This window comes from Siphateles boraxobius, unplaced genomic scaffold, assembly GCF_051911475.1.
Source record: "Siphateles boraxobius isolate OS27281-9 unplaced genomic scaffold, OSU_SipBor_1 31, whole genome shotgun sequence".
NCBI lineage: Eukaryota > Metazoa > Chordata > Actinopteri > Cypriniformes > Leuciscidae > Siphateles > Siphateles boraxobius.
In genome coordinates, this window is record NW_027508931.1 from 4,568,703 (window position 1) to 4,581,229 (window position 12,527).

The 12,527-nt window shown below is 37.1% G+C and overlaps 1 protein-coding gene across 2 annotated transcripts in view; it reads right to left on the reverse strand.

Moving 5' to 3' along the window:
• Nucleotides 1-12,527, reverse strand: part of itpr2 (inositol 1,4,5-trisphosphate receptor, type 2) — a 120,232-nt gene that overhangs the window by 91,379 nt on the left and 16,326 nt on the right. For both annotated transcript variants that reach the window (XM_077193408.1, XM_077193409.1), the window contains exons 6-20: nucleotides 10,158-10,256; nucleotides 9,476-9,559; nucleotides 9,218-9,364; nucleotides 8,909-9,004; nucleotides 7,377-7,427; nucleotides 5,162-5,310; nucleotides 4,561-4,660; nucleotides 4,317-4,480; nucleotides 3,577-3,718; nucleotides 2,439-2,597; nucleotides 2,187-2,359; nucleotides 1,104-1,223; nucleotides 771-953; nucleotides 399-650; nucleotides 141-288 (exon numbers count right to left, since the gene is read on the reverse strand). In XM_077193408.1, the coding sequence (XP_077049523.1) occupies nucleotides 141-288; nucleotides 399-650; nucleotides 771-953; nucleotides 1,104-1,223; nucleotides 2,187-2,359; nucleotides 2,439-2,597; nucleotides 3,577-3,718; nucleotides 4,317-4,480; nucleotides 4,561-4,660; nucleotides 5,162-5,310; nucleotides 7,377-7,427; nucleotides 8,909-9,004; nucleotides 9,218-9,364; nucleotides 9,476-9,559; nucleotides 10,158-10,256 (2,067 nt within the window). The remainder of the gene's footprint in view (nucleotides 1-140; nucleotides 289-398; nucleotides 651-770; nucleotides 954-1,103; nucleotides 1,224-2,186; nucleotides 2,360-2,438; nucleotides 2,598-3,576; nucleotides 3,719-4,316; nucleotides 4,481-4,560; nucleotides 4,661-5,161; nucleotides 5,311-7,376; nucleotides 7,428-8,908; nucleotides 9,005-9,217; nucleotides 9,365-9,475; nucleotides 9,560-10,157; nucleotides 10,257-12,527) is intronic.

The following is a 12,527-nucleotide window of genomic DNA, read 5'->3' on the forward strand; positions in this document are numbered from 1 at the left end:
TCGTTTTTTTGCACTTGATACAGAAGCGGGGTTGCCGAATAGTAGACCAGGAAACAATAGCATTTCTGCATGGTTTTCTGTCCACATTTATGGAAAATTACATGTGTGAGAACTGTTATAGGAACCAACCATAATCTCACCTCAAGAGTCAGTTCATTCTTTTCACTGTCTCCAAATGGATCAGACTGACTGACAACATCTTTGAGATATTCATCCACAAAATGCATTGTAGGGGCAAACTTTTTCTTCATCTCCTCTCTGGATGTGTCTCTGAACTCATAGTCATACCTGTGCACCAAATTTACATTCAGACAAGCCAAACAACACAAAACAGTCATATAAATAAAAAGCAATGTGATGCTAGAAGCAACAATGGCAAAAAGAGGCTTCCATCTTACTCATTGACAGAGATCTTGGAGGGTATCTCGGTCCACAGACGTGCATAGCGAACGGGCACCACGGCCTCCTGCGGGTCGCGGTCCACGTGCATGTGCAGCATTAGACGACAAAATGAGGCACGCAGGTTGTAAGGCAGGTAGTCATCAAACATGCAGCGCAGGATTAGATCCACCGGCAGCTGGCTGGAAATCTGATTGATGGCCAGATACTGCCGGTCCAGACACATTTTAGCAAAGAGATTGAGTTGACACCTGCAAGAGAATGAATAGGGCACTTGATAACACAGCTCTTTAAACATTCATAAATACTCCGATTCAAAGTGAAAAGCAACCTGCCCAAAAATTTTTAAAAAAAAGTAATTAAACTCTCACCTATAATATGTAATGATGTCAACTTCCTTTTTTTGTCCATCCTTGGCATCCTGAGCCAGGTGGCGGATGGACTTCCCATGAGGCTCTTTGTGGTGATCAATCCAGTATAGCCACACTTCTTCATCATCACCATCGTCCTGCATTAAAGATAACTCCAGAGAGGTCTCTGTGTGTGGGATCAGTCTAAGGAAACACAAGTCCCTGTTATATATCTTAACATAGAATAATTGTATTAATCTGTAATAACTGTATACAGCTATTGACGAGGTCATTTTGCTTTTTGAGTCATTGTTATACAGATAATTTCAGGAGGCAGCACAGAGCAGCTCTCACTTGGTCTGGACGAGGATGTCTGCGTTGATGGGGTTCAGCATGAATTTGCAAATGAGCTCCTGAGTGACAGGAATGGCTGTTTTGTTGGAGACACACAGGTCAGACAAATAATCCAGAAACCTGGGGGAAAATGCACAAGAACTGTGAAACCACTGCTAACCAATGTGAAAACGGTACTTGTATCAAAAAGAATCACATCTGAATTTATTGAAATTTATTGAAAAGATTTCCGGTACAGGATATACTATCCTCTATTCCAGACTCTAAAAAACACAACAAATATATATTTTCATATAAATTCACATTTTAACATTTTATAAAAACACATTAATTTCATAATTGAAGTTTAATGTTTACAACTGTTCAAAAGTTTGGGGTTAGTATTTTATTTTTAATAAATTAATACTTTTATTCAGCAAGGATGCATTAAATTAATCAAAAGTGACAATAGATTTCAAATAAACTTCAAATAAATGCTGTTTTTTTATGCATCATTGTTTCCACAAAAATATTAAGCATCACAACTGTTTTCAGCTGTGATAACATTACAATATTACCGTTTTACTTTTTTGATTACAAAAAAGGCAGCCTTGGTGAGCATCCAAAAACATCACACAAAAAAATCTTACTGACCAGACTTTTGAATGGTAGTGTAAACTCGACAAAAACAAAACAAAAAAAACAACAACAAAAAACGCTGCAAATACCTAGCCAGAAAAAAAACAACAACCAACCAACCAGTTAAAAAAAAATATTCAAGGAAAGCTTATGCCTATGTAATTAAATCATAATTTGGAACCAATTCTAAATTATCCTAAGAGGATAAATAAGAATTTTCTAAAAAATTAAATAAATCATTTTCTAAAATAAAAATATGATTCAGTTCTTTCTATCCAGCAGGACATCACAGCATATGTGTCATAAAGAATTCTTAAAAATCTCTTATTTGATCTCAATATAACTGGTCCCAAATTATAAAAAAATAGTTTTCCTTAAAGATTCCATTACATTTACTTTCATACTTTCTGCAAGTAGTGGTTAGTACCAGACATTTGAGTGGATGTCAAAATCTCTGAGTCAGACCTGGGCTCTCGGTTCCTGCGCAGAAGTTTGACAAAGGTCTCGATCTCACGTGCGGTGATGTGCTTCTCTAACAGCTTGCGGTTGTTGTGCAGAAGAGCAGTGATTGTGTCTTCGGCCAGGATCTCAAAGCCAATCTGAGCCTGCATGATGGAAAAATTCTTGGCTATGTACTCCTGTGATAAAGAGGACACATGTATTAGTCTCATACATTGATTGATTAATTGGGAGTTGATAATTGAAGATGTTCCTTGCCTGATTCTTGCGGTAGTCTTGTTGGGAATGGCGCAGGATTCTATAACACAGCTGTAGCATGTACTTAAATGCAGCGTTGCGCTGCTCGCCCACATCCTCAAGCTTCGGCATTGGCGAGTCTTTAATCTCCGAAAATGGGGATTTAAGAATTCCAAAGATCTGCAAACATAAAAATTACAGTCAGAAATCTGCCATGGAAACGATGGTCCTTAAAGACCCCCTCTGGTGAAAATCCAGTTTTAGATGTTGTTTATGTCTATGCAGTGTTTTAAATATGCTTTAAGACAAACCATGTGCAAATTCTCCTTAAAACTGCAGTGAACCAAAAGCGGTTTGAAATCGCCTGTGTTTCTTATGTCACAAACTACCTTGTAACCAATCAAGTCAACATGTGGGCGGGCTTTAGCATATCATTAAATAAGCTGTGAAGAAGGGTAGTCTCAAGAGTAGCCAGGTTATCATGATATATTTTTCTGTTGATATGAAAAATCGGGTACATTTAGCAATATTGTGGGTGAATTATGCATATTACGATGTCATGATGAACTATATGCCTTTCTCCACTGGCGTTCTAAGTTGTTCTAAGCGTTTGTGAGGATGCTCTCAGGTGACTCGGGTGAACAGGAACATGGTTTGTGTAACATTAGCAACACATTATTAGCTGTTTGATAACATAGTCAAGCCAAAGGCTAATCATATTAATTACCGTATTACCATATTAATTACCGTCATACATAAAACACATCACCATTCTGATACATCGACTTGTATATGAGCCTGTGTAATTCGATCTTCCACTTCTTCTTCTGAATCAGTTTATGGTTCAAACATACATGGTCGAATTAAACCAGTATTTTTTACTTGCCATTGTGCAGCGTTTACTAAGGTAAAGTTGAATGAGTGGATCAGGTATTCCGAGCTCATGTGATTGAGTGGAGGCGGAGCTAATTTTCACATTCATGAGTCCGCCTATACTAAATGACGGAAGGGTGTATGAATGAGTTGAATTCAAGCTATTTTAAGGCATAAAGTCTCAATATGTCATTTTTGTGATGAAAGATGAGTTTTAAGGGATAAAACTATTGACTACAGGGGGACTTTAAAGAATCAGTTTACTGTAAGTACAGTTTGAGCAAACCTGTGCCAGGATGTTTTGCTCTCTCATGAGTTTCTGCCTCTCTCTGTTGGGGTTCGAGATGACAACAGCCAGCACGTCCTGCCCGTTGTTTGGCACCTCGCACACAAAGAAGATAAGATCCTCCAACAGCTTAATAGTAAACCTGAACATAAAAACATAAGAGCATGTATGTTTTTAAAACTATAATAGTAGTGATGTGATCTACTTCATAAGAATCCTTTGCTTATGAAATTGTAACCAAATATATATATATTGGAAGTTTCGTGTTCCGTTTTCACTCATGTTCACGTTGGTCACTTGAATTCACCGTGCTGACCAACAATAAAGGCTACTTGGTTAGACACATACCTGTACATAGAGACATACATCTCTACACTCTTAAAAATAAAGATTCTTGCTGTGATGCAATAGATTAACCATTCTGGGTTGACCAAAGAACATTTTAGTGAACAGTTCTTAAAAGAAACAATTTTTCTTAGTGTGAAGAACATTTTAATAATCTAAAGAATCTTTTTCCACTCTAAAGAACCTTCAGGGCAGTGGAAAGGTTTCAAGGATGTTAAACGTTCTTCATGGAAACATAGATTCCAATAAAGAATCTTGATTTTTAAGAGTGCATGCTATTGACATGGACATGTTTTTGCTAAAGTGCAAAGAAAAGGTCCATTGTGACCGCACCAAGAAGGCCAATGTGACCACAACTTAACGCATTAAAAGACCCCCAGTAAGTTTGACATTACCTGCGCTCATTTGCTACTGCGTAATTGCTGATACCCAATATACGCACAAATGACTCCAGGACCTTGTTGGCATCGTTGGCAAAGTCCAAGTCTCTGACCTCTGACAAAGGGACAGAATTAATGGAGAACGCCTCCTTGTCCTCCTTCATGGGGCAGGAGCCGATCTGCACAAATAAAGAGAGAAATGACATGAGCTTTTATTGACAAGGATCATTTTTCTTCAAATAAAATGGAAATAAACAACCTTGAGCATAACGGGTCGTTCTTCCTCAACATCAATAGCAATGTCAGTACTGGTCACCCAGGTGTTTGTGCACAAGTTCCTGAGTCTCACATACGAGTTCCTGAAAAAAGAAGGTACATATTTTCAAGGGATCGAACCAAAGAACTTGCAGTTGTTAGCGTCATTCTCTGATGTTTGAGCAACAGGAAATACCCAACAGTACATGCGACATAGTATGGACTCCTATCCAATTGATAGCACTTGAATAAAAACTAACCTGGATAAATGGTTTTGTAAGTACATTTTTAAAATCCAAAAGGTTGCTCTAAAAAGGCATTGTGAGCACTTGAATCAATTGAAATCACTTGTTCTACAATCATTAATACACTATCCTCCCTTTCAAAACCCGTACTCCTACTTTTTCACACCTACATCTCTTAGCTTGCACTTCAATCCAATTTTGGATGTTTGTACTGCCTCTGTAAGAGTGATTCCTTGTACAGTTCCTTATTTTGGATAAAAGTGTTTGCTAAACAAATAAATTCAAATCTAAATGTAAAACTGTTTTCCATTTTAATAGGGTTGTCATGGATGAAAGTTATGTTGGTGAACAGGAACTAACCTGGGAACCAGGCAGTCTGCCCGCTGTAAGGTGGTGGCATCCAATTCGAAGAGAGAGGCGATGTCATTGCCGTGGGGCACTGCAACAAGGGTGTAGGGGATCTTGTCAGCCTGCCACTTCTTTTTAGAGTACAAAGAGTCTGTGTTTGTCTGATGTTTGCACAGAGAGAAAGGGGAAGGTCACATTGGTGTATAAAGATGAACATAAAACAATGCAGGTTCACTGAATCTGCACGTATAGGTAACTATATGTAGTTTTTTTTTTTCTCCTGAGTTTTTATTTTCTACAATGTTTTCATTATTTTTACATTAAAAGAAAATCAGGGTGATGGACCTCAAACCAAGGTTATTATAGTTAACTAAAAATAAAACAAAATAAAATAAATAAATTTTTAGTGATGCAATTCCAATGGAAGTCTAAGGCTAAGCGTTTAAAAACAGAAATGTGCAACTCTTATTTTTGTTAAATCAACACATGATTGCAAGGAACTGGATAACACTAAAAGGTGTTGGTATAATGTACAATGTTTATGTTTTGTGGCTATATTTCCATTAGTGTTTTTCTGGTGCAAAATATTTGCCTTGTTTTTAAAAACTGAGGAAATGAGTAGGAATAATGTTCAGTATTAATTGACAGCATGGAACCAGGAATTACTATAATGGACACAGCTCCTGCAAAAAATAAATAAATAAATAAATAAATAAATCCAGAGACAAACCCAGAGGTCATCTACAGTGAGGACATTATACAGGACTATGGCACAGAGATTTTTTTTGATGGAGGGCTATTTGGAGAGCGGCATTATACATTCTCCTCTGCTCTGACTCTCTGCAGCTCATCTGACTCACTCCTCCACGGAAGTAGACACAGACAGCACGTCTGCCTGACTCTCACGGGGCACCCCCAGATTCAGACATTATGTAAGGAGCCCCCTCTGCGCGTGTGCGAGTGTGTTTGTCTGAGAGGCTGCTGAAGCAGAATGCTAATACAGCGGAAAGGTGCAGTGCGTGATGCAGGCTGAAGAAAAAAAAGAAAAAAAAACTCCGGAGAGTAGGAGGACGAGAGTTGTGCGAGTCTGTCTGTTGCAGCGTGAAGGAAGGGAGAGAAACGGATTACGTAATAGTGAAGTTGTGCAGGAGAGTTGGGCTGAGCCGCAATGCTGTGTAGCCAAGACAGAACGGGGTACTGTTCATTTAAAGGGATAGGTCACCCAAAAATTTTAATTAGCCCATGATTTACTCACCCGCAAGTCATCCTAGGTGTATATGACTTTCTTCTTTCAGACGAATACAATCGGAGTTATATTAAAAAATGTCCTGGCTCTTCCAAGCTTTATAATGGCAGTGAATGGCAGTTTCTATTTTTAAGTCCATAAAAGTGCTCCACACGGCTCCGGGGGTTAATAAAGGCCTTCGCTTAAAAAGGGTGGGAAAAATATCCATATTTAAAACTGTAATCTCTAACTTCCGCTAACTGCCGTTCACGAGAGACTGGCGTATGACGTAGGACGCTCGTATTGCTCTATCTTCTGTGCTTCCGCGTTCGTCACCAGAACTTACGTCATACGCTGGAACGCCAGTCTCTCACGAACGACAGTACTTCAGAAGGCCTTTATTAACCCCCGGAGCCGTGTGGAACACTTTTATGATGGACAGATGCACTTTTATGATGGATAGATGCACTTTTATGGCCTTCAAAACAGAAACAGCCATTCACTGCCATTATAAATCTTGGAAGAGCCAGGACGTTTTTTAATATAACTCCGATTATATTCATCTGAAAGAAGAAAGTCATATACAACTAGGATGACTTGAGGGTGAGTAAATCATGGGCTAATTTTCATTTTTGGGTGAACTATCCCTTTAAGCAGAGTGAGTCAGATGCAAAACTTCATCTAAAGTTTAACACAATCAACAAATGTGATTCTTTCATACACTATCTGTTAGGGCTGGTTTTAGCTTTAATACTTTAAAGCCTTGCATCAATGTTTTATCAATTGCTAGGTCCAGGAAATGCCCAGACATAATCTGCGAACTTGTTACATTTCTGTGGTGATTGTGAGGAAAAAAGTGTGGAATTCTAAATGGGAAAAGCAACTTCCAAGGAACTCTGCAGAGCTTTCTGCGAAATTCTGCAAGCTCGGACTCCTTGAAGTCCTAGTTATGACATTTAAGTTCTATTGTGTAGGCTGGCATCCATGTGAGGTCTGGCTTACCTCATTTTTGGTGGTGATACTGTCTGTCCTATCTTTAAATTCAGGATTCATCTGAAACAGAACCAGAAGCGTTTATGAAAGCCCTACGACATTCACACAGAGACAAAGGCAGGTTCTTTCAGTATTTTTATCTCAGACAATAAGCCCTCTGTCTGGCCTGTGCACAGTGGATGGCTGCGAATGGTTCTATACCACTGTGACAATAACATTGTGAAGACTGCCACCTGCAGCCCACATTCTGCACTCTCAAAAGCATAAAATATATAACAATACACCCCTCCAGAAGAACACTTTGTTGCTCAGAGATTAGTCCTTCATAGTTTAAGAGATCATTAAGAGAATTCAATGAAGTTCACAATCACGTATACACTACCGTTCAATGTTTGGGTCGGTAAGATTATTATTAAAGTTACTATTAAAATTATTATATATATTTTAATAAAATAAAGCTTCATTTATTTGAACAAAAAGTTTCTTCTTTTACAATATTCATAGTATTAATACTATTAATAATATGATTAGATTAATATTGATTAATATTGATTAAAACTGCTTTCTATTTTGATATATTTAAAAATGTAATTCATTCCTGCGATGGCAAAGCTGAATCTTCATTGTCACAAGATCCTTCAGAAATAATATAAATCTGAATTGATACTCAAGAAACATTTTCTATTATTATCAATGTTGAAAACAGTTGTGCTGCTTCATATTTTTGTGGAAACCAAGGTTATTTGGTAAATAGAAAGTTCAAAAGAACGGCATTTATTTGAAATAGAAATATTTTGTAACATTATAAATGTATTTACTGTCACTTTTAATACATTTATTCTATCTTTAGTGAATAAAAGTATTCATTTCTTTCAGAAAAACTTACTGATACCAAACTTGTGAACATTAAAACATGTCAAATAAAATTTCTCAGGTATTTACTCCAAAATTCCTTAACAGAAAAAAATAAGCCACAAATGAGACTAATGTTGACATACAGTAAATATACAGAGCTATAAAATTAATTGAAATATTATTATATCTCAGATTGGTCTTGGGAGAATTTGATGAGAAATGTTTGAGTAGCCTTAGCCTATAGCCTACTGAGTTGCCCCAGTATCCTACAACATGCTCTCACACGTTTATTTATTTTTTTGTACCATTTTAGGAGGAGTAAAATTTACATATGTGGCTCCAAAAACAACCAGATGCATTTACACTTGTCTAGTTTCATCTGGAATGAGTCTCATACCACCCCCTGAAGTGGTTTTAGTGATGCAGAATTCGAATGCATCTTATGTATGAAGTGACTAGGTGTAAACAGGCCTAGCGTTCAGATACTGTTACTGTACGTCAGGGTCAGTTGAATACGGCTAAATCGTCCTAGGAAAAGCTTCATGTGCAGCATGCAAATAAATGTAAACCACAGGCATTCACACAAACCACCCCAGGTCAAACCATATACAACACAGCTCTTTAAAAGGAAAACAGGATCAGTTTCAGGGAAGGATCAGACAAAGTACAGTAGATGGAATGTGTACCTCCGCCGCAAGGTAGTTTCCTGTGGCGAGGTGTTTGAAACGAAACAGGCTGTTCCATTGACCGGCTCCTCCTCTGCAGGGGTCATAGTGGACAACCTGAAGCACACGGGACAGGATTAGATTGAATTTCTTTCAAAAAACATTTTTCTGACCCCAAATTTATTAAACGGTAGCGTATACCACATTCATAAACCATAAAATGTTATTATGATACGTTTTACTTCATTACATACAGAGACTTTTAGTTTGTAAAAACTAAACTGAAGAACTACAAGGAAAATACTTTTATTTAATCATACAGAACTATACCTCCACTTCCCAGAGTGCTTTTGAACTGGTGGCGGAGGTTGCTGATTGGCGGAGAGTGGTCCGTAAGAAGACATACTGCTGCTTCTTGTACTCATCACAAGTAAGAAACTTTTCTTGCTCTGCATGAAACAACCTCACCACATCACCCTGAGTGAAGCAAAATGAGAGACCCACATGGTTAAAGAGAAATTATAAACCACAAAACAAAACTAAACATCAATCCCCACATAACTAACAACCAGCAAACAACAGACTCACCCCTTTTAAGACATCATCTCTGTATTCACTAAATTTCATGAAGAGAGTGACTTTCCAACTGGTGGTGCAGTTCAAAGCATTAACCTGTCACAACGGAAATATAAAACACAAATCTTTATTGAATTTCCATGACCTTTCTAGTTGTTTGTGGTTACTGGATAAAATAATTGATTCAGATTTTGTAAACTGGTATGACTGATTCATTGACTCATAAGAATACACTCATAAATCATATATTTTTTATGGCTTCCAAGCAAGTGTTACTCTTCATACAGTATATATTATTTTTTTTTTTATATTTTAATGTCATGTCAACAGCAGGTTAAGGTTAATGGCAAGAACAAAATAAACAACAAAAGTCATACAATTAACCAAAAACTATACAAAGCATTAAAATGTAAGGCAAGACAAAAATTCGGGTGACTTTTTAAAAAAAATACATCACAAGTAAATTTTTTCAAAAATACATCAGTATATACTCTAATAAAAAATTCCCATGACATTTTCAAGATATACTGTATTGTATAACATTTTATCAACTTCCTTGACTTTTCCAAGCCTGGAATCCTAAACTTTCCTGATATTTTCAGGTTTTCCATGTAACGAACACAACGCATCAGAACCTGCGCCTCATCATGTGATTTCATTAACAGCGCTGTTGAGAACACATCTGGTGCCTGACCTCTTTGCAGTCACGGTTATCCAGGAGTTCGATGTTGCTGGCATGGAGAGGCTGCCCTGCGTTCACAGGCATTAGAACCACTTTATCTCCAACTACCACCTACAAACACACACACACACACACACAAGTAACACTGCATTCCACATCAACTGTTTCTGCTGTTACTCCTTTTCAACAATAAAGGAAACAAACATGCAAAGTATGGAAATTGGTGTTTTAGAGACATTCTTGACCCCATGAAATCTAAACTGGAATTTCGTGGCTTTCAGTCAGTGGTGTAAAGTATTTGAGTAAATGTAATTAGTTACTACTTAAGTATCTTTTTGGTTACTTTGTAGTTTCAAAGATATTAGCAACTTTTACTCTATACTCCACTACGTTTTTGAATAAGTATATGTACTCTTTTATCAAATACATTTGTGATGAGTAATGCAATTGCTTGTTACATTTTGCATGGCACTTAACTTTTTCTGCAGCAGTTTATTACTGCTGCAAAAGATTCAATTCGCCATCTACATATGGGATTAGATTTCGGTCACAATTCTGCGCGCGCAAGATCACATTTTGAGCACGCAAAAGGGCATTTTGCATGCGCATTAACTGAGTTTTGCAGAGAAATGTTCGTCTCGCAGATAAGAAAATATTTAGAGCGAACGAAAATCAATTTTGCTTTTAAAATAAGTATTTGGATGTGCGCAGATGTTCTCTTTCGCATGTGCAAAGTTTCACTTTCTTGCTCCTTTCATACCAGCCCTGAGCGCTCTCTAAGCGCAGACGGCTCGCTTGCTCAACACAACCCAGCATTACAATATGCCATAATTCCAGCCAATCAGAGATGAGGCTGCTAAATTCTGATTGGCTAGCTTGACAACCAATCACAAGACTCTCTGTGTCACCTGTGGAAGAGGAAAAATACATGGTGGAAGATGTTTATGTTTATGTTTAATTTGTTTAATGGATTGAACACTTTAATTTAAGTTCAAATGTCTACCATTCGACGACCACAGTTTATCTTTTAGCTTATTTTTAATCTAAATTGTTTTATCTTATTTTGAATCAAAATCAAATCGCACTATACTGTACATAATGGCATGTCCCAGTGTTTGCTACACCTCAAGTGATAGTTCTAGATTGTTTCTGAACTGCAAGTTATGTAATTAACATTAGTGAAATATGAATGTGACCGAGTTGGGGTTTCAAATGTTACACATTTTCAGAAATGAAGATTGGCAGACTTTTCCCCTTTTAATGAAATAAGTGTGTAAAAACGGTACATCACTCACATCAGAATAAAAAAAGCCATCAAATAAACGTAGAAATGCAATGTAATAACGTTAAAATTATAATCAATCTACTTCATATCCTTGGAATTATTTAAACAAAAACATTCACAGCAGAGATGTTCTGTAAAAACAACTAACATACTAAAAAAAAATACTGTATTTTCTTATATACTATTTTAGGATGGATAGTGTGCACATTTGGATGCATCTTGTGATTGGTTTTCAAGCCAGCCAATCAGAATTTAGCAGCCTCATTTCTGATTGGCTGGAATATTTCTCCGCAAAATTCAATTCACGCCCGTGCGAAATGCCCTTTTGCGCGCTCAAAATGTGATCTTGCGCGCGCAGAATTGTGACCGAATTCTAACCCCATATCTACAGGGCATTTAAGGTACTGTATCTTGTGAATTTTGCCCTTACTCACCCAGTAATTTGTCAACAAGGTTAGTTTACACGAATGCGAGTGCATTACCAGGTAGATGCTGAAATGCAGGTGTTTCATACTGTATATGAGACGAGGATATGACTGCAGCCGGTGATGAGGCTGAAACCAGTGTCCAGTGCGAGCAGCCTTGACTATTTCATTTTACTTAACATTATTTTATGTATCCATTACATTAATAATAACTTTTTATAGGATATTGGTTTTCTTTTCCCCTTTTTGAGCACTTGAGCTTAACTGTGACTTGAGTGTTTGTAGACGTGTCGACCTTGATTGATTACAATATTGAGGTGTTGCAATATTACAATATTTTGATTTTAGAAAATAAACATGCGACTGCTCTCCTCACAAATCAACGGTTTCTTGTTTTTCACTGGCACTTCACCTACATTAAGTATAGATAAAATACTCAAGTATTGTTGAAATCAAATACTCTGAGGCCTGGTTTCACAGCCAGGATTAGGTCTCAGATAAATAATATTGATGACTCTTGTAAGGACAAGTATTTTTGTCCAATACATTTTCTAAAAATAAAAATATCCTTCTCCCTAACCATCCACAAGTAACATGATTAGTAAGATCCATATAATGATTCATGGCTGTAAAACAAATTAACTAAAGGACATTGGCTGTTAAGAAAGAAAA